Source organism: Bos taurus, chromosome 6 (genome assembly GCF_002263795.3).
Source record: "Bos taurus isolate L1 Dominette 01449 registration number 42190680 breed Hereford chromosome 6, ARS-UCD2.0, whole genome shotgun sequence".
NCBI lineage: Eukaryota > Metazoa > Chordata > Mammalia > Artiodactyla > Bovidae > Bos > Bos taurus.
In genome coordinates, this window is record NC_037333.1 from 83,889,219 (window position 1) to 83,912,353 (window position 23,135).

Below are 23,135 nucleotides of genomic sequence, written 5' to 3' on the forward strand. Positions count from 1 at the left end.
CCCCCAGATGGCTTTTTCCATGAGTTGATCCAGCAGTGCACGGGCACCCAGCACCTCTTGAAGATGCAAGACCTGCATGGCTACTGATCCCCAGGAAATCCTGATGTGTGGGGAGGCAGCCTGCCCACTATGCAAATCGCCTTGGCCTGGGAGAGGAGGCATGCCTGGGTTCTGCCTGTCACCTCTGTGGCTTCCTAGAGAGCCACTTCCTAGACTCCAAGCTGAAATTCATTCAGATTGTGCATGATAACCTGACCAAACTCCACAGGCTGTCTGGGGCCTCAATTCTGATGCGGCTGGGCCAGCATCATCCTCAAGTGTGTCCAGGAGCCTCCAGCTTACAGGGCCCTTTGAGGATCCCACCCACTGTTTCCCCACCCCCACCCCCACCTCCCTACCCCTTACTCCCCCACCCACTTGCCCAAGCTTCTCTCTCCAGCCTTGAGGTAGATTTCTTTTCTGCTTTTTATCTTTCTTTTTTATTTTTTAAATTAGTAAAATATGATAACAAATTTACTAGAGACTTGGAAAACACAGAACAAAATTACATGTAGTTTCTCTATATATTACAAATGTTTAAGTAGATAAATTAAGAATTTTTTAGTTGGAGTTTCAATATTAAGCTCTCAGAAATTAATAGAATGAACAAGGTAGCTTTTTTACCACCCTGGAGCCCTCTCCCAAGTTATGAACCAAGTGGCAAGAATAACAGGGAAAAAAAAAAAGAGAGAGATGGTCAACAGTAAGACTCTAGAAAACAAACCAAAAAAGAAGAAAAAAAAATTGTCATATTGAACAAAGAGAGTTTGTTTTTTAATTTGTTTTAATTAAAATATACTTTCATGGTTCATAGCTACTCTTTTTATACATGTTACAAATGAAGAATCTCCACAGAAGCCTGTATGAACAAAGCAAAATTAGTGTACCTGGTTTCTGTGAGTCAAAAAGGTGTTTTTTTTGCCTAATGTTGCTTATGGTGAAATTCTTAAACAATGATTTCAGGAGTTGATCAAGATCCCATGACAAATAGGAGACTCTCTAAGCCATGCCTAAATTCAGACCAGATTTAATTCATAGCTACATTCCTTCCACAAAAGATAGAAAGGAAGGCATATCCAGTGTGTTCCAACCAACTCTCAGAAGGTATTGGTTCTAGTCTCCTAGAGTGCTGCTTGCTAACCTGCAGTGGACAAGGACATATTTTCTCAATTCCAGAAAGTCTGAATGACTAAAACCAAGAGTGTTACGGTGTAGAGAGATAACCATGTTGTGGGCGCGAGAAATAGAAAACAAATAGAAATGGTACATTTTGATAGGAACATTTTCTTTAGTTAGGCTTTTCTCAACTAAACATGAGATTTTTTGTCTAGTCGAGTCTTCTCAAAGATCATAAATATTCCCTCAAAACCACAGTTTTTTCAACATAATTATTATACACACCAATTTAAAATACATGTTAAATAAGGCTTAGGAGTAAGAGGCCAAAATGACCTAAAACAGGGTCTATAAGATGCTTTCCTCTTAGATACCAGTCTTTGAGGCAATCCAGTTGCGGTAGGCAGTCACTCGTGTATAGACTCCTGGTTTATTGACTGTACCACATTCTGTTCCCCAGCTCACTATTCCAACAAGGTACCAAATATTTCGAGAGTTGGGATGAACTAGTGGTCCTCCAGAGTCACCCTAAATAAAAAATATTTGTCATTATGAGAATTTACCTCGATACTTTACTTACATAAAGTAGTAAGCCCAGATGAATTTGTGGTTTACCCTTCATAGAGACTGTCGGAAGGTGTATGATGTAAGTCTAACCTCAACTGTGATGGACTAGCCTATATATTCACTGGGGCTCTTTGGGGTAAACTTGAGTCTTGAAGCATGAACTGATAAGCATTCCATCAGAACACTTTGGGAGACATATATTATGGATATACTTGGAGTAGCAGGCTTCATATCTGAAAAATGTAACAAAACTGTAGCCCATGAGGCTACAAAGTAAAAGAAATAGTCTAGAAGTAATTTAAACATTTCTGAGACTGAGAATTTAGTGAAATATTGCTTAGAGTATGGACTGTGATGCTAGGCTATTTTGATTTATGTACCTGATCTCCTGCATGCTAGCTTTGTGCCCTTTTGCAAATTACCTTCCTCTGCCTCAATTTCCTCATCTATAAAATGATAGTAATGATAGCATCTACATCACAAAGTTGTGATGAGGATTAAATGGATTCATATTTGTAAAGGACTTCAGTCAGTGCTTAACTCAGAGTTAGTCCAACATGTATTTATTAAACACTTATAAACACATGTGGCATATAGGGGAGAATTACTTTAGTCCCAGAGCCGAGAGGGAGTTTGACTGGACTGTAAAGAGTAAATTAACTGAAGCACAGAATTACTTTCATAGTGATAATTTACATAAAATAGTAGTTGCTTATATACTATATGGTCAGTGTGAATAATATCCAGACTTACCTGGCATGCATCAATATTTCCTTCTAAGTAGCCAGCACATAGCATTGTGTCTTGTATCATCCCATTATATGCTTCCCAAGCATTACAAGTGTTTGTATCAATAATCTTCACAGGTGCTTTCTGAAGTAATACTGGATATTCACCTAATGGACACGAACACTATCAGCAAAAGAGCTGCTCTGTAGCAGAGCAGGATGGAAAACTAGCTTTGTCCTCTCTGTATAAGACTTATATTTGACTCTGCTTATTCTAAGACTGAAAAAGCCCCTTTCCATCACTCAAACCAAAGAAAAAGAAATTTGTAAAGAATTGGGCTTCCACGGTGGCTCAGATGGTAAAGTGTCTGCCAGTGAGGCAGGAGACCCGGGTTCAATCCCTAGGTTGGGGAGATCCCCTGGAGAAGGGAATGGCAACCCACTCTAGTAGTCTTGCCTGGAAAATCCCATGGACGGAGGAGCCTGATAGGCTACAGTCCAAGGGGTTTTGAAGAGTCAGGCACAACTGAGAGACTTCACTTTCACATTCTAAGAATGAAAAAGCTCCTTTCCCTCACTCTAACCAAAGAATATATTTTTAAAGAATAATTTGAAACATCTTTCTAATGCTGTCTTCCTTTGACCTTATTTCCCTTCTTACATCTTTGCAGCAGCACCTTTTTAGTTAGGTTCTCCAGGTCAAGGGGTTTCCTCTACCAAATTGGTCTCCTTGGAATGTTCCAAATCAAGGATTTGCAAAGTCATAACTTCATATGCACCTTCCTCGAACAATTTCCTCGAAGTACTGGGCCTCCAGGGCTAAATGATCCTTTCGTTCTATCCCTGGATCATTTTTTTTTCTTGTTTCTTTTGTACCTTGAAATTAAGTTCCTACTCAAAACTTAACTTACCATCATATGAAAGTGCTCCCCATCCTGTGACAACAACTCCTTCACCTGGTGGAAAAATCTGTGTGGCTTCAGGAAGACAAACTGAATGGACATCGTTCTTAAATAAAACTTTTTCAGTAAGCAATATAACTGCAATGTCATCATGAAGTTCACCCCTGATGTAGTTTTCATGAATAAAAATTTGCTGAACATAGTGTTGCATATAGGGGAGATTTACTCTGGTACCAAAGGTGACAGTATAGTTCCTTGGATCTTGTGAACTGAAAGAAATAAAAATCATGTAGTTTGCTTTTATTTCAGAGAAATAGAGGTACAGGCTGCATCAGTTATAGTCTTTTCATGACATTAATGACAATTTCTTGCTTTGCAATCCATTAGCAGTGGTACAATCTGATTTTTTAAAATTCACTTGAAAAATCTTCTTTGAGTCCTTATACCTATACTATGTAAGATGATTAAGATGTAGAAATTAAATAGTTCATGCCTTCAAGAAATTTAAATCTAATGAAAGATGGGCATGAACACAAAAAGTTTTAATTCCCTAAATGGTTGTGTGACCACAAAATAGGAGGACTTAAATCTGCATGCTCTTGGGACTGGAAGATTTCTTAGGAAAAGTAGCATTTTGATGAGACTATAGAGCTGAGTCATACTTGCCTAAAAGACAAGGAGAGAAGGAAATAGGCAGGTGCAGAGTGAGAAGGAGATAGGCAGGTGCAGAGTGGGAAGGAGGTATGAAACAGGATTTTGTGTGATAACAATTGCAAGTCATTTGGGATATCTTGAGTATGAAGTGATGAGAGATAAGAAACATGTGAGAAATAAAATGTCAAGAATGAATGACTTTTTCCAATCTTACTAATAAGGTAGGAAAGCCTTAGATTGGCTTATCATATGATTTGTGTTTCAAACAAGAACACTTGAGAACGAGAAGGAATCCTATTGATGATTACACTGGGATAACAGGTGTAAACTGGAACTTTAGCCTCCCTGAAAGAAAGTGTTAGTCGCTCAGTTGTGTCCGATTCTTTGCAACCCCATGGACTGTAGCCCACCAGTTTCCTCTGTCCATGGAATTCTCCAGGCAAAAGTACTGGAGTGGGTAGCTGTTCCCTTCTCCAGGGGATCTTCCTGACCCAGGGATCGAACCCAGGTCTCCTGCATTGCAGGCAGTCTAACTGAGCCACCAGGGAAGCCCTAGCCCCAGGCAATATGATGAACTTACTTTTTAAAGCAGTGAGCTGCAGTCAACAGGTATCTGTCACTGATCAAAGATGCTCCACAGTAGTGCTGGCCATTCTTTTTGAGACTTGCTTGCCAGGGCCACTCTCCTTCCTGAGCAGTGGATCCACCCCTGATTCTATCATATGTAGCTGACATCCTTGGTCGTCTCCCACAGCCTGTCAGAAAGAGTCAGTGTTATACTGTTGAGAATAGAAAGATCCTGTTTGATTACAAAACTGAGATTCAGCTCAGTTATTCTTGTGTTGTTCTATCTGACAGTGTCTCTCACTGAAAGGAACAGAATGTAATCTACACAGGAATTACTAGCAACCCCTGGATCACCTTCCTACCCATCATACTATCTCCAAGACTCTTCAACACTTGGAGGATATGGAAACTGTGCAAGGTGGATAAAGACACCATTAAGTACATGGACTCTGCAACCAGACTCCCTGGTCTGAATTCTGGCCCCATCATTTACAAGCTGTATGAATTTGAGGAAATTGCTTCACTTCTGTATGCTTCAGTTCCCCATCTCTAAAGTGGAATAATAATTTTTGTAGTTCAGTTGCTAAATTGTATCTGACTATTTGTGACCCCATGGACTACAGTTGGCCAGGCTCCCCTGTCCTCCACTGTCTCCCAGAGTTTGCTTAGATTCATGTCCATTGAGTCAGTGATGCTATCTAACCATCTTATCCTTGACCATTCCCTTCTCCTTTTGCCTTTAATTTTTCCTGATATCAGGATCTTTTCCTATGAGTTTACTCTTCACATCAGATGACAAAATACTAGAGCTTCAACTTTTCAGCATCAGTCCTTCCAAAAGAAATAATAATAATACTTATCTAGGATTGTTGTAAGGATTGAATGAGTTACATGTAAAGCAACTAGAACTGTGTCTGATTGAGAATAACAAATCTTGATCGGTATGTTTTACATCATCACATACATTTAATTAAAAAGTATCTGAACTTACGGTTGTTGATTATCTTTTCAGCTTTGGCCTTACTGATTTCTGAAATAGAAGAAAAGGCTCATTGTAAATTTAATTACTAGCATTAATCACTGACCCTGGGGCTGGTGATGGTAGGTCCAGAGAGAAATAATTTTGAATCTCAGGATAAAGTGTCAACAGAAGGGAGAAAATATTGGCTTATTTGAATTGTTCTTTTACTATATATGAATGCGCAATATGGAAATACTATCTTCATAGTTCCACATGAGAGACTTCATTTAATTGGAATTGTATTCTATATCATCCAAAGTGGAAAATTGCTAGTATACTTCCTTTGAAGAACAGGAAGACCTCCAGGTGAACCTGATTCCTGTCAGTAAACAAAAATAACTTTTAAAAATTGACTTGTCTTATAATGGCTGATCGAATCCTATTTCTGAAAGTTATAGGAGATCATGAAAAGAATACAAGAATACATCACTACTGTAAGGATTGTTCAAAGTTTTACTATTTACTTTAGAATAAAGAGCAGCTTTTCCCTCAGAGAACTAATTTTACGGTGTGGCATTATTATGATCTAAGTGTGTTTTAATAATGAAGAATATAAATTGTTGCTCTGATATAAAACTGTGACTTATTCATTAAAAAAATGGGAATCAGCTTTGTGCTTGGTGCTTGTGATACATGTCCAGGATAAAAAGGTGAGAGTAACACTACTTCCATCTAGTACATAAGCTTACCCTCAAGTGTAAGCGAATCAGGATCTGTGGTCAAGGATCCTGAGTGGTTCCTCAGCATTTGACGTAAGATGCTTTCAATCCCTCTTCTTGTGTTTTCTTTCATTGATTTGGGCGCCTTGAATACCAGCCATATATGTGCTGTCACACTGTTGTCAGCAGGACTAAAAACACAGTAAAAGTTTCACATGTTGCTAAAAATGAACATTTTGTCTTTATTCCTTGACCTCTTGTATCTTCACTTCGGTTCTTTTGTAGGTGTTTGTAGTACCTTCTCTTTAAGTTAATCACAGGATCATCCAGCTGCCTACCTTTGCTCGTATGCATACAGCTATTCAGTTTAGAAGACAAGTGGTTCTACACATCTAAAAATGTAGGAAAGGCTTGAGGCACAGAGTAAAAGTATCATATAAGAACCGGGATCATTTATTCCTACATTCATCAGTCATTTATTGAGCTGCTATGAAAAGTGACTAGGTGTTATGGGGTGATACAAGGGTGACTATAACAGAGTTCCTATTCTCAAGAAGTTTCCAGATTTCTAAGAGAGATGACATCTATACAAATGACTATAATAAATTAGTGAGGCAAAGCAATAAGATGTTTATCTTATCTGCAAATAAGACAAGTCATGGTTTACTTAAAGTATCAGAGAAATTTTTATCGAAGAGGTAACATACACACTAGACCTTAAAATATTTTTATCACTATTTCATCATCAAGCAAAAATTGCTATCAGGCAGAGCAAAGGAGGAATAGTACTGCAGAATAACTGAGTAGCAATAATATTAATTAGCATTTACTGGGTATCTGCTGTGTTCCAGGTACTACATTATGACATTTATTATCACACTTAGTCTCTACAACAACCCTGCACCTTAGGTGTCATTACCTTCCTTTTGCAGACAAGGAAAACTTGAGACTTTGAAAGTCTACCCAATGTGCTCAGAGGCTTCCCTGGTGGTGCAGTGGCAAAGAATCTTCCTGCTAATGCAGGTTTCCTGGGTTCAATCTCTGGGTTGGGAATATCCCTTGGAGAAGGGAATGGCAACCCATTCCAGTATTCTTGCCTGGAGAATTTCATGAAGAGGGGAGCCTGATGGGCTATAGTCCATGGGGTCTCAAAGAGTCAGACATGAATGAGCATGAAAACATTCAATGTGCTAAAGATCACACAGTAATTAAACTAAGATCCAGATACAGTACAATTGACTGTCTAACCTAGGCTCATTACACTATGCACTCTGTCTCCATGCCCAGTTGGCCAGTGACAACAGTGTCTAGGAGACTGAGTTCAGATGGAAGAGGATTTGAATACTAGCCAAGGGGTAGTGGTAAAGAGAAGTTGTTGAATAAAACTGTGCTTGTGGAAGATTAACCTGACTGTCATGTTCAGGACAGATTTGGTTGGTATTGGAATGTGGGTGGGGGCAGTGCAAGAGGCGGGCTAATGGACTTGTAAGAATTGTTGAGCATCTCCGAGGTTAGTGTCTGAAGTGGTATTATTATGCTTTAGATCTTTCTAATGAATGATTATCTTTTGTTACGTAAATAAAGTCATTCCTAGGTAGCACTCAGCTAATACAAGTTTGATTATAGTAGCAGCTGAAAGTCAAAAGTATTAGATGCTCAATCGTGTCTCTTTGTGACCTCATTGACTGTATCGCACCAGGCTCCTCTGTCCATGGAATTTCCCAGGCAAGAATACTGGAGTGGGTTGCTATTCCCTTTTCCAGGGGCTCTTTCAGACCCAGGGATTGAACCCAGGTCTCCCACATTGCAGGCAAATTCTTTACTGTTTGAGCCATCAGCAAGCTGTGCCCAAATGAAAACCTCAGACCTATAGCCTCTCCATCACTTTCCATGGGCTCACACTTCCAATAGATACCTGAAGTTATGTGTGTGGGAAAACCAAGCAGAAGCCTTGGGGTGGTTGCAGTCCTGTTTGAAAGATATCCTTTAGTGTTAGCCTCCCACTGTTTCCAATACTAAAATCAACTCCCAAAATTAATTCTAATTGAGCTTTTGAACCATTTTGCAATTCTAGGAGTCCCCTTGAGTTTCAGGAGCAGCAGAAGAAGGGCAGACATAGTCTGATGGCCTTGACTAAGGTAAAAGCAATAATAGCCTTCATTGGAAAAGTGTTTACTTGCAAATATTTCCATACACATTATCTTCTTTGATCTTAAGTATAGTTTTATGAGGAATGCAGTGTATGTGTTATTATCACTATTTACAGACAGGAAAGCAGAGTCAGAGTGATGTAGCGATTCACTCAAGACTCTAGGGTTACTAAGTAGCAAAGCTGGATCAGGTTGTTTAACTCGTATTCTAGAGCTCCATTGGACTTCCCTGGTAGCTCAGCTGGTAAAGAATCTGCCGGCAATATAGGAATCCCAGTTCAATTCCTGGATCGGGAAGATCCCCTGGAAAAGGTATAGGTTATCCACTCCAGTATTCTTGGGCTTCCCATGGCTCAGACAGTAAAGAATCCACATGCAATGCAGGAGACCTGGGTTTGATCCCTGGGTTGGGAAGATTCCCTGGAGGAGGCCATGGCAACCCACTCCAGTGTTCTTGCCTGGAGAATCCCCATGGACAGAGGAACCTGGTAGGCTACAGTCCATGGGGTTGCAAAGAATCAGACACAACAGTGACGAAGTATAGCACACAGAGCTCCATTAAGTAGTCCATATTTCTGCAAACTCTTGCAGAAAACACAGCACAGCTATTTTGCTTCTTGTTCTGGCCACTAAAAGGATTTCCTTGGAATCAAAGTCTGGTGTAGAAATGCTTTTTTCTACTGTAAAAGAACTCTAGGGCAGTTCTCCAAGGTGTTTAGCTAACTTGCAAGAATAGAAAAACATGAAAAAACATATGTATTTATGTTACAGCTAAATAAAAATGTTATGCCATCAAACATTGGTCTAAGAGACCAGTTAGTATTTGCTGAACATAAAAACTTTAAATACTAGAGAAATGATTCATATGTGATTTAAGAAATAATGTATTCTCAGTGTCGCTAAAAATGAACTTAACTAAATAGCTCAAACTGTGCTTTAGTTGTACACTAAACAATTAGCCTGATATTTGGCTTAGGATGATGTCATTCATTAGTAACTTACTGGCTAATGATTGTAATATGTCAACAGACTCTTTTTATAGTGGCATTTGAAATATAATGATATATGTGATAGGTTGATAGCTTTTCTTACAGTTATTAGTTACTTACACCAGTGTGATGACTTGAGAATTGATGTATTGTCTGTAAATGCTAGAACTCTGAAATGCATCAGACATCTGTTAAAGAGAACATAGAGTCAAACATTAAATTCCAGTAATAAGTTTATGTTTCAGAGAATTAACAATGAACTAAATATAAGAAAATATTACTTTACCTTCGTCTCAAGAATTTTGCTAAGATAGTTATTTTCTGGTGATGTCTCCTTTTCATAATTTCTATTATATGGGATATTCAGCACTTTAAAGCTACCTTGGTAATAGTAGGTCTTGTTTTCTGTGAGATAAGGAAATGATCCAAAGATTATTTAAGTGAAATGGATTTCAAATCCAAATATAAATTACATGGTAATACCAGCTATTAATAGTAAATAATATGTTCATATTAGATATTTACAAGCCTTGTGAACCTTTCTGGGGCAGCTGATTAGATAAACTGCGCTTTGTGGAAAGTATTTATAAGACCAATAATGGAGCAGATCCATTTCAGACAAAGGTCAGAAAGAAGAGTTACATCTTGATTGAGACAGATGAAAGTGAAAGTCACTCAGCCGAGTCTGACCCTTTGCTACCCCATGGACTGTATGTATAGTCCATGGAATTCTCCAGAATTCTCCAGAGTGGGTAGCCCGTAACCTTCTCCAGGGGAATTTTCCCAACCCAGGGATCAAACCCAGATCTCCCACATTGCAGGCAGATTCTTTACCAGCTGAGCCACAAGGGAAGCCCAAGAATACTGGAGTGGGTAGCCTATCCCTTCTCCAGCGGATCTTCCTGACCCAGGAATTGAACCGGAATCTCCTACATTGCAGGTGGATTCGTTACCATCTGAGCTATGAGGGAAGCTAGGACATGCTATAAATGATATCTGTCTAGAATAATCAATTTTTGGAGTATAAATAAAAATTTTTGGGACTTCCCTGGTAGTCCAGAGGCTAAGACTCTGTGTTCCCAATTCAGAGGCTCTGGGTTTGATCCCTGATAAGGGAACTAGATCCCACATGCTGCAACTAAAGATGTTGCATGCTGCAACAAAGATCAAAGATCCCCATGTGCTACAACTAAGACCTTCTACAGCCAAATAAATAAAAAGTAAATATTTTAAAAATTATTAGCATTAGCACCCCACTCCAGTACTCTTGCCTGGAAAATCCCATGGACGGAGGAGCCTGGTAGGCTGCAGTCCATGGGGTCGAGAAGAGTCGGACACGACTGAGTGACTTCACTTTCACTTTTCACTTTCATGCATTGGAGAAGGAAATGGCCACCCACTCCAGTGTTCTTGTCTGGAGAATCCCAGGGATGGGGGAGCCTCGTGGGATGCCGTCTATGGGGTCGCAGAGTCAGACACGACTGAAGTGATTTAGTAGTAGTAGTAGTATGTGAAGATACTTTATAAAAACCATGTGAATAATACCCATTTTTCAAGAGAAATGTGGTCTCAGAGATATTCAGTAATTTACCTAGCATCATTTAGCTACTAAAAAGAGCCAAGTATCAATACCTGACCTCTTGACCTGTCTGACCCTGAAGCCCACATCTAATCCATTACATTTCCTTCCTAAATTTTTATAGATATTATGCTGTTTGATATATAATGCATCTTACTCCTAATATGTGATAGATAGAAGCATCTAGGAATATGCTAGATAATGGATAGTAGTGCTTAGCATATAGTAAACACTAAAAAAACGTTAGCATTATTTTGTAATATGATCATTGCCTTTGAAGATTATCTTGTGGGAGAGACAGGCTCAAAATGGAAAAAAGTATACATGAGATACGAATAAGGACATAATTAAATGATAAATTTAACTGTTAAACTACAAGTTCTGTATGAATATAGAAAGGCAGACACCATAATTAAAATAAAATATGAAACAGGAAAACAATAGAATGGGAAAGACTAGAGATCTCTTCAAGAAAATTAGAGATACCAAGGGAATATTTCATGCAAAGATGGGCTCAATAAAGGACAGAAATGGTAGGGACCTAACAGAAGCAGAAGGTATTAAGAAGAGGTGGAAAGAACACACAGAATAACAAGACAAAAAAGATCTTCATGACCCAGATAATCACGATGGTGTGATCACTCACCTACAGCCAGACACCTTGGAATGTGAAGTCAAGTGGGCCATAGGAAGCATCACTACGAACAAAGCTAGTGGAGGTGATGGAATTCCTGTTGAGCTATTTCAAATCCTGAAAGATGATGCTGTGAAAATGCTGCCCTCGATATACCAGCAAATTTGGAAAACTCAGCAGTGGGCACAGGACTGGAAAAAGTCACTTTTCATTTCAATCCCAAAGAAAGGCAATGCCAAAGAATGTTCAAACTACTACACAATTGCACTCATCTCACATACTAGTAAAGTAATGCTCAAAATTCTCCAAGCCAGGCTTCAACAGTATGTGAATCGTGAACTTTCAGATGTTCAAGCTGGATTTATAAAAGGCACAGGATCTGCCAACTTCAAACTGCCAACATCTGCAGGATCATCAAAAAAGCAAGAGAGTTCCAGAAAAACATCTATTTCTGCTTTATTAACTATGCCAAAGCCTTTGACTGTGTGGATCACAATAAACTGTGGAAAATTCTGAAAGAGATGGGACTACCAGACGACTTGACCTGCCTTTTGAAAAATCTGTATTCAGGTCAGGAAGCAACAGTTAGAACTGGACATGGAGCAACAGACTGGTTCCAATAGGAAAAGGAGTACATCAAGGCTATATACTGTCACCCTGCTTATTTAAATTATATGTAGAGTACAGCATGAGAAATACTGGGCTAGATGAAGTACAAGCTGGAATCAAGATTGCTGAAGAAATATCAGTAACCTCAGATATGCAGATGACACCACCCTTATGGCAGAAAGTGAAGAAGAACTAAAGAGCCTCTTGGTGAAAGTGAAAGAGGACAGTGAGAAAGTTGGCTTAAAGCTCAACATTCAGAAAACCAAGATCATGGCATCTGGTCCCATCACTTCATTGCAAATAGATGGGGAAACAATGGAAACAGTGTCAGACTTTATTTTGGGGGGCTCCAAAATCACTGCAGATGGTGACTGCAGCCATGAAATTAAAAGACACTTACTCCTTGGAAGGAAAGTTATGACCAACCTAGACACCATATTAAAAACCTTATTTTGCCAACAAAGGTCCATCTAGTCAAAGGTATGGTTTCTCCAGTAGTCATGGATGGATATGAGAGTTGGACTATAAAGAAAGCTGAGCACCAAAGAATTGATGCTTTTCAACTGTGGTGTTGGAGAAGACTCTTGAGAGTCCCTTGGACTGCAAGGAGATCCAACCAGTCCATCCTAAAGGAAATCAGTCCTAAATTTTCATTTGAAGGACTGATGTTGAAGCTGAAACTCCAATACTTTGGCCACCTGATGGAAAGAACAGAGTCATTAGAGAAGACCCTGATGCTGGGAAAGATTGAAGGCAAGATGAGAAGGGGATGACAGAGGATGAGATGGTTGGATGGCATCACCGACTCAATGGACATGAGCTTGAGTAAACTCTGGGAGTTGATGATAGACAGGGAGGCCTGCCATGCTGCAGGCCATGGTATTGCAAAGAGTCGGACACGACTGAGTGACTGAAATGAACTGAACTGAACTGATACATTGTCATTATAAATATGGTGGAAATATTTTACAGTGAGAAAAGTGAGGGAAAAAGAAGTTGAAAACTTCTTAAAATGCTGAAAATGTGTAGTTATAAATAATCATTTGCGAGTGAACATTGTTAATTGTTGTTAGCTGGTTTGTGGTCATGGATCATTTATCATAGAGATAGGGCTTTGCAGTGGTAATGTACTAGGTTTTACTATAGGTAGCAAAAAATAGACCTTGAAGATGTTCAATTTTATTTTTCATAATTCATTGTTCACAATGCATCCTTTAGTTCTTTATTTAGATTTCTAAATATCTCTGCAATAAGTGAACCGTGAACTTCCTGATGTTCAAGCTGGTTTTAGAAAAGGCAGAGGAACCAGAGATCAAATTGCCAACATCTGCTGGATCATGGAAAAAGCAAGAGAGTTCCAGAAAAGCATCTATTTCTGCTTTATTGACTATGCCAAAGCCTTTGACTGTGTGGATCACGATAAACTGTGTAAAATTCTTCAAGAGATGGGAATCCCAGACCACCTGACCTGCCTCTTGAGAAACCTGTATGCAGGTCAGGAAGCAACAGTTAGAACTGGACATGGAACAACAGACTGGTTCCAAATAGGAAAAGGAGTACATCAAGGCTGTATATTGTCATCCAGCTTATTTAACTTATATGCAGAGTACATCATGAGAAACACTGGACTGGAAGAAGCACAAGCTGGAATCAAGATTGCCGGGAGAAATATCAATAACCTCAGATATGCAGATGACACCACCCTAATGGCAGAAAGTGAAGAGGAAATAAAAAGCCTCTTGATGAAAATGCAAGTGGAGAGTGAAAAATTTGACTTAAAGCTCAGAAAACGAAGATCATGGCATCTGGTCCCATCACTTCATGGGAAATAGATGGGGAAACAGTGGAAACAGTGTCAGACTTTATCTTTTTGGGCTCCAAAATCACTGCAGATGGTGATTGCAGCCATGAAATTAAAAGACGCTTACTCCTTGGAAGGAAAGTTATGTCCAACCTAGATAGCATATTCAAAAGCAGAGACATTACTTTGCCAACAAAGGTCCATCTAGTCAAGACTGTGGTTTTTCCAGTGGTCATGTATGGATGTGAGAGTTGGAATGTGAAGAAGGCTGAGCACCAAAGAATTGATGGTTTCTAACTGTGGTGTTGGAGAAGAATCTTGAGAGTCCCTTGGACTGCAAGGAGATCCAACCAGTCCATTCTGAAGGGGATCAGCCCTGGGATTTCTTTGGAAGGAATGATGCTAAAGCTGAAACTCCAGTACTTTGGCCACCTCATGCGAAGAGTTGACTCATTGGAAAAGACCCTGGTGCTGGGAGGGATTGGGGGCAGGAGGAGAAGGGGACAACAGAGGATGAGATGGCTGGATGGCATCACTGACTCGATGGACATGAGTCTCAGTGAACTCCGGGAGTTGGTGATGGACAGGGAGGCCTGGTGTGCTGTGATTCATGGGGTCGCAAAGAGTCGGACACAACTGAGCAACTGAACTGACTGAACTGAAATATCTCTACTTATTATAATAGTCAGTCATGACTATTCTTCAGTGTAAATCAATAAGTTGGCCAGATCCAAACTGATTTTATTACAATTGCAAGGAGCACCTTCCCAGAGCCGGTGGATAAACTGGAACATTTAATATCTAAGATATTTAAGGCTGAGAAACTATCCCCTAGAACAAGGAAATCAATTCTTTTTCAAATTTTGTTTATCTATATTTGGCTGCTCTGGGTCTTCATTGCTTCCGGTGGACTTTCTCTAGCTGTGGCGAGTGGGGGCTGCTCGCTAGTTGTTGTGCTTGTATGCGAGCTAAGTTGCTTCAGTCGTGTCAGACTCTTTGAGACACTATGGACCATAGTCCACCAGGTTCCTCTGTCCAAGGGCTTCTTATTGCAGTGGCTTGCCTTGTAGTGTGTGGACTCTAGAGCACAGGCTCAGTAGTTGTGGCCCATGGGTTTAGCTGCCCCACGGCATGTGGAATCTCCCAGACTAGGGTTCAAACTTGTGCCCCCTGTATTAGTAGGCAGATTCTTAACCACTGGACCACCTGGGAAGTCCAAGGAAATAATTTCCTGAGTATTCTATTCTTACTTTAATTCTATGCAAGAAGCCTAATATACCACTGAGGTTGTTCAGTATGCTAAGATCACTGTGAATATAGCCTTTGTACTCTGTTGGTACCTGATGAGATGAAAATAACCCCTTAGAGATGAAAAATCTAAAGCACATATTTGCACCTTATGATTAACATTCTCATCTCTAAAGTAGTCCAAATGCAAATATGAATTGAGAAAGATAAGGTGCAGAAAGATTTATTTTACAACCTTTCCATGACTTGATTACTTACAACTTATTTCTGTATAGAAACCCTGCAATTTACACACACATGGTTTTGAAGGATTGGGTTTTGGTTTTTTGTTTGTATTTTTTGTACTGAGTGCTCTAGGTGCAATAGAGTTTAAGAGAACATTTCTACTTAAGGCTGTGGGACTACAACATTCTCCTTTCTCTAAGCTCAGAAAAAGACCAAAAGAAAAGGGAAGGCTTAATTTAAAGAGCTCTAAATGATTGACGCAACTAGATCCCAGTGTCTCCCCCAACTGCTAAATTTTCTGGATTAGGAGAAGGCAATGGCACCCCACTCCAGTACTCTTGCCTGGAAAATCCCACGGACGGAGGAGCCTGGAAGGCTGCAGTCCATGGGGTCGCTGAGGGTTGGACATGACTGAGCCACTTCACTTTCACTTTCACTTTCATGCATTGGAGAAGGAAATGGCAACCCACTCCAGTGTTCTTGCCTGGAGAATCCCAGGGACAGGGGAGCCTGGTGGGCTGCCGTCTCTGGGGTCGCACAGAGTCAGACATGACTGAAGTGACTTAGCAGCAGCAGCAGCAGCAGTGAAAACTGAGACACTGTTTAAAGCATGTGCACATTCTAAAAATGTATATGCTGAATTCTTCCCCTGCCCCACTTCATTTTTCCCCTAGCCCAGAATATGTAAAACATGTAAAACAAATGTAAACAATAATGTAAAACATTAAAACATGTAAAACAAATGAAGTTTCTCTACACCGAGGAATTCTGACCAGTTCAAGAAAAAATATCTAAACGTATTGGTAACTTGAATTCTCTCAACAAAACCACCTAAATAGCACAGTCTATAGTTAAAACCATTGTCAACAGATATCTCTTTCATAGTGAGTTTCAGTCAGCTCTTTAACCTCCAATCCTAAATATTAGCAGACACTGAGCTGAAAGATTAACATATATTTGAGACAAGTATCTAATATGAAATATTGCCAAAATAAACAGAGAAAACATTTGAAGAAAGAGACTAAAAACTAAGACAGATTATTATATTCAGAGAAAATTTTGTAAGAAATAAAACCAAGATGTTATATAAAGGAATAACCAGATAATTAAAAAGCAGTTATACATATAACTGCAGAAACAAAGAATTCAGTAGAAGTTTGGAAGATAAACTTGAGAAAATGACCAAGAAAGTCATTTTTAAAAATATGAAGGGATGGAAAAATAGAAAGAAACAGATAAGAAAATTAGAGACTACATTTAGGAAGCCTAATATCCAAATTACAGGAGCCCCAGAAAGAGGGTAAAAGGGTAGAAAATTATCGAAGAAAAAAATCTAAGAAAAATTTCAGGAACTGAAGCACATGAGTTTCTAGATTGAAAGAAAGAAAAGAAAGTGAAGTCACTCAGTCGTGTCCAACTCTTTGTGACCCCATGGACTGTAGCCCACCAGGCTCCTCATCCATGGAATTTTCTAGACAAGAGTACTGGAGTGGGTTGCCATTTCCTTCTCCAGGGGATCTCCCCAACCTGGGGAACGAACCCGGGTCTCCCGCATTGCAGGCAGACGCTTTTACCATCTGAGCCACCAGGGAATCCCAAGAATCCCACTTCACTTCACTTTCTAGATTGAAAGGATCCATTAAATGCCAGCACAATGAATAAAAATAAGATCTAGATTATATCAAATTACCATAAAATTTCAAAATACTGGGGACAAAGAAAAAAAATCCAATAAGGTTTCAGAAGATGGGAGAGTAGGAGAAGAGTTTTCATTCAAAAGTTTGAAATCAAAATGTCATCAGAATTCTTGGCAGAAACTATAAAACATGAAGATTATAGAGCTCTAACTTCAAAATTCAAAAGGAAAACATTTTTCAACCTAGAATTCTATACTGTTAATTAAGGTCAAAAGTAGATTGTGATATTTTCAGACATGTCAAAATGTAAACTTCCCTGAAAGTTTCTGGAACATACATTCCACAACTAAGTGAAAGTGAAATTTGCTTTCCGACTCTTTGAGACCCTGAGGACTATATAGTCCATGGAATTCTCTAGGCCAGAATTCTAGAATGGGTAGCCTTTTCCTTCACCAGGGGATCTTCCCAACCCAGAGATCGAAGCGAGGTCTCCTGCATTGCAAGTGGATTCTTTACCAGCTGAGCCAGAAAGGAAGCCCAAGAATACGTCAGCAGATAGCCTATCCCTTCTCCAGAGGATCTTCCTGACCCAGGAATTGAACCGAGGTCTCCTGCACTGCAGGCGGATTCTTTACCATCTGAGCTATCAGAGAAGCCCACAGTTAAGTGAATAAAATAATAAAAAGGAAATTCAGGTATTAGGGGGTTAGACACAGTCGACAGTTGAAAATAACTCTTAGAAAGTCGCTAAAGGGAAATTCCAAATCAACAACCATGTAGCCAGGGAGTGAAGAAGTATGACATGAATAGTAGAAAGTAAATACATATCGATAGTTGAAAAGTCCAGGTATAGCAATGTTAAGCGGAGAAGGCAGTGGCACCCCACTCCAGTACTCTTGCCTGGAAAATCCCATGGACAGAGGAGCCTGGAATGCTGCAGTCCATGGGGTCCCTGAGGGTTGGACACGACTGAGCGACTTTATTTTCACTTTTCACTTTCATGCATTGGAGAAGGAAATGGCAACCCACTCCAGTGTTCTTGCCTGGAGAATCCCAGGGACGGGGAGCCTGGTGGGCTACTGTCTCTGGGGTCGCACAGTGTCGGACATGACTGCAGTGATTTAGCAGCAGCAGCAATGTTAAGAACCAAACAGTTGAAAACGGTTGCTCTGAGAAATGGGAAATAAGGGTAGCGGAGGAAGGCTTGCTTTTTTATAAAAAGCTGTAACAGTTTGACTCTTAAAACTAAAGTATATAAAGCTTGCTGCTGCTGCTAAGTCGCTTCAGTCGTGTTCGACTCTGTGCGACCCCATAGACGGCAGCCCACCAGGCTCCCCCGTCCCTGGGATTCTCCAGGCAAGAGTACTGGAGTGGGTTGCCATTTCCTTCTCCAATGCATGAAAGTGAAAAGACAAGGTGAAGTCGCTCAGTCGTGTCCAACTCTTAGCAACCCCATGGACTGCAGCCTATCAGGCTCCTCCGTCCGTGGGATTTGCCAGGCAAGAGTACTGGAGTGGGGTGCCATCACCTTCTCTGATATGAAGCTTAGGAGGAGAAAAAAAATCCAAGCATAGCAAAGTCATGGATAAAGGAGTAATGGTGAGCATATGAATATTTGAATATGAAAATATATTCATTCAAAACTCCAAAACTGTAGTAATTATAATTGTAAACCAAAATAAAGTGCTATAAATGTTGACAGTGAAAAATAATAATATTGGTAACAAACTACTGGGAAGTGTGACAGACAAATGAAAAGTCTGTGTACTTATTTTTAAACTTTCATAGCAGGATATGAATAACATAATGTCTAAAGTTAAAACACATGATTTTTAAAAGTGACTCCAACTTCTCTCTTGTTTTCCAAAGTCTTTTTTAAAATGTATGTAGAGAAGACTTTTTATTGTTAATATCTTTGTTATCAAGAAACAAATAGTCAAAATTCAATATTCTTTGATTTCTCTTCATCACATGGACTGTAGCCTACCACGCTCCTCTGTCCATGGGATTTTCCAGGCAAGGGTACTGGAGTGGGTTGCCATTTCCTTCTCTCTTCGTCACATACAATGAGTATAATATTTTAATTATCAATATAAAATAACACCCTTGATACCATCTTGGTAGATTACTTTTTCTGACTGTCTACCAATTTTCCATGCACTCACGTCTTTATATAGCATACATTATGCTGGTAAAGAATCCTGGTGGCTCAGCTGGTAAAAAATCCACCTGCAATGTCAGAGACCTGGGTTGGGAAGATCCCCTGGAGAAGGGAAGGGCTACCCACTAATATTCTGGCCTGGAGAATTACATGGACTGTGTTGTCCATGGGGTGGCAAAGAGTCGCACACAACTGAGCAACTTTCACTTTTTACCAATTATCTATGCACTCATGTCTTTATAAAGCATACATTATGTTACCTGTGTATATTCAAAAAGATGTCTGTAATACACTGACAAATGTTGACAATGCTTATTTCTGGGATCTTGGGTCATTCATTAATGGCCTTTCTAAAAGGAGATTATTTGTTGTTTGCAATTGTTTCTTTGTCTTGTAGAAATTGAAATGAAGATTGCAACAAACTTAAAGAAATAGAAATGTTTTCTTTACCAACCTACTGCCAGAAAATGAACTAGGAGACCAATAGTGGTTCCTAGGATTGCCACCACTCCAAACACAATGAGGAAAATCACCCACAGTGGCAAAGATGTCCGAGAAAATGTCACTGGTCTGCAAGTAAAGAATATGAATAAGAAAGACATATTAGAAAAGTCAGCCATTCCAAATCTTTATTTATTTTCTCTTGCTCACACCTAGAATATCCACACTCTAAACACATTAGTAGCAAAAGACATTTGAAGACAGGAAGGAAGGAAAGAAGAAAGGATGGAAGGAGAGAGGAAGGAAAGAAGGAAGAAAGGGGAAAAAGGAGGTGAAGCCTATGAGCTTATCTTAAAGCTTATGAGTGAACCTCTCTGGATCTGTGCTATGAAATTATTTTTCAGGAGTTATGATGCTTGGTGCCAAGTTACCTTTACTTAGACTCTAGTTCCCTCCCCTGATCAATGGGTAGTGGAAAAAGTAAGTGAAGACCTTGCCAGGTAGGGGGGGGCAGGAGGAGAAGAGAATTTATAATTTTTATCCTATGATTATGATCCTATGTTATTTACTATGTCCTTATTATATAAAAAGAACACCCACAAATATGAAGTGCCATATTGGATCAGAGCAGTGCCCATCTCCCTGCAATGAATTCGCAAAGCTTCTGTGGCAAGGGTCTAAAACATAGCTTTAAGAGTTTTCCTATTTCATTGGACTAGCCCTACAAAAGAATTTGAAACTGAAAAATACGGTTTTGAAGTCTTGACTTTCATTTGTAGTGTTTCCTCTCTTCCTCTTGGTCTTTCATCACTCAGAACTCTTGTGCAGCCACAGACTACCTAAGGTCTCATCAAATGCACCTTCAGAGGCAACCATGCTTTAAGATTCCCCCAAGATGCCCCAGGCAATCAGATTATTGCCTCACCCTGAGAAGTTACTCACTGAACTAGGGCCTGAACCTTTCCTGGCTAACTAGCTGTGCTTAGAAACAATGGCTTAATCCTTTGGACTCTTTCAGTTTAGGACTTCACACAAGTGTCAGAATGACGGAGAAGGAGGAGGTGCTCTATAAATAAAAATAATATTACCCGCCCAGCATAAAAGTGATGACTAGCTTACAGGCAAAATGAAACAGAACAAAACAATCTTTTTGTTTCTTCTCCGCTTTTAAGTGTGTGTGAACGCTCTTTCCTTACTGATAGACCAAAGATGAGACTAATAAGAAAATATCAGGGTTACAAATATCATAATATTTTTAATAAAAAAGAAATCACATAACAGTATTTACTTTAGTTCAATAAAAATATTCTTAGTTTGCTCTATCGCAGTGAGCATGCTCTTTCTTTTTTAAAAATGAAAAATTTATTTCATTGAAGTATAGTTGATTTATAATGTTGTGTCAATTTCTACTATACAGGAAAGTGATTCAGTTACACATATATATACATTCTTTTCATATTCTTCCAATATGTTTATCAGAAGATATTGAATATAGTGTCCTGTGCCTCACAGTAGGACCTTGTTGTTTATCCATTCTATGTATAATAGCTTGCATATGCTAAATCCTCTCCAGCACTCCCCTGACTGAGCATGCTCTTTCTAATTATATTTTTACATGAATTTATTTTTATTTTATATTGGAGCACAGTTAATTAAGAGTATTATGTTAGGATGCACATTTTTTATACAAATATTTGTGTAAAGTATGAGTTTGTACTTCAGTTATCCTAATTTATAATGTTATAAATATTATAAATTAGGATCAGTTAATTTTGGTATATTGTATACATTGTAATGAAAACTCCATGCATGTTTTTAAAAGGTTGGCATGAATAATGATTGTTCACATGATGAAGTAATAATCTAATTAGATACTTGAGGTAACACATATCTATACATAGTTACACTATTCTAGTTTATGAACATTTTACAGATAAAAATACATAATTTTATATATTATTCTATAGAGAACTCTTATGAAGCAATGGTACTGTGAGATTCAAGGTTATATCCATGAAAGCACTTCAGAAAGCACAGATATTAAACAAAAATGAAGGATTCATAATCATTACCACCAATAACAATTTAACATTAGCTTTATGAGGGAAGAAACTTATCTCTGCTTCCTTCTCTCCACTTTAAAATAGTCACACATTGACCTAAATGGCAAGGAAATCCAAAAAAGAGGGGCTATATGTACATGTATAGCTGATTCTCTCTGCTGTACTGTAGTAAATAGCACAACATTGTAAAGCAATCATACTCCAAGCATTTTTTAATAAATAAAAATATAAAATAGATAACCAACAAGAGACCTGCTGTGTAGCACAACGAACTCTGCTCAATACTTTGTAATAACCTAAATGGGAAAAGAATTTGAAAAAGAAGAGATACATATATTTGTATAACTGAGTCACCTTGCTGTACACCTGAAACTAACACATTATTAATCAACTAAATACTCCAATATAAAATTTTAAAAAGTTTTAATTAAAAAGCAGTTACACATTAATATTGTTTTTCATTCACAGAATGTTAAGCGGCATGTTAGCTTTTTGAAGCATTCCCCAGATTGCTAAAAAAAAAAACTATAGATCCCAGGTACAACATGTAAATAAGAGGGTTGCTCCCAGGCAGGAAATCCAAACTGCTGTGGAAAAATTATGAATCCCCCTCAAACTCAATTGTTTTACTGCACTCCTTGGGTGGGAGTCATAGTGGGGAAAGTGTTAATTCTTTTTATGTCAGAATTTTAGTCAAGCAAGTCTCCACTTACCTGTACATAATGTACTGATACAATGGCTGTTGATGTTAGTAATGATAAAGGAAACTTCTGTACTTCTTTTGTCCTGATCAGTGGTTCTCAGGTAAATGTACTAACCACAGTGATACTTGGGATCTTAAGGGCTGGGTGCAATAGCAGAAAGCAATTAAAAGTAAACTTGTTTAACAAGTGTTGATGACAAATTGGATCTGTGATTTAAAGAAAGAAATGAAAATTCTCTTTGAGTTGGATACCAAGACATAGACATAATGTGGATTGGTCATCTGACAGGTCCACCCAAGAAATATCACCACAAATTGGTGAATCAGTGTTCTGACTCAGATTCCATCCACCCCTTTCCTGATACTGTGGCTCCTCCTCAGTGAAACCAACTGTACCTACCAGAGCAGTCTCTGACAAAGGACTTAAATGTACATTGTGGGTTTTTTTTTTTTAATACAATAATTCTGTTACAGTATATACACTACCATGCGTAAAACAGATAGCTAAGTAGGAAGTTTCTATATAACACAGGGAGCTCTGTGATGACCTAGAAGAGTGGGATGGGATGGGAGGGAGGCTCAAGAGAGAGGAGATATATGTATATATATAGCTGATTTACTTCATGTTATAGCAGAAACTAA

At 38.9% G+C, this 23,135-nt stretch overlaps 1 protein-coding gene across 2 annotated transcripts; it reads right to left on the bottom strand.

Annotated features, from left to right (window-relative positions):
- Positions 1 to 805: 805 nt before the first annotated feature.
- Positions 806 to 22,706, bottom strand: TMPRSS11BNL (TMPRSS11B N terminal-like). 2 transcript variants are annotated; one of them, NM_001206871.1, is made up of 10 exons: positions 22,504 to 22,596; positions 19,741 to 19,856; positions 9,679 to 9,797; positions 9,513 to 9,580; positions 6,284 to 6,444; positions 5,565 to 5,603; positions 4,587 to 4,761; positions 3,362 to 3,621; positions 2,476 to 2,618; positions 806 to 1,683 (listed from the first exon to the last, which is right to left on the bottom strand). In NM_001206871.1, exons 1-10 carry the CDS (start codon positions 22,509 to 22,511, stop codon positions 1,522 to 1,524), a joined length of 1,251 nt encoding a protein of 416 aa, NP_001193800.1. In that variant the 5' UTR covers positions 22,512 to 22,596; the 3' UTR covers positions 806 to 1,521. The 2 variants fall into 2 exon arrangements, with proteins under 2 accessions (NP_001193800.1, XP_010804467.1); XM_010806165.4 differs by lacking the exon at positions 19,741 to 19,856 and having other exon boundaries at positions 22,504 to 22,706.
- Positions 22,707 to 23,135: the final 429 nt, after the last annotated feature.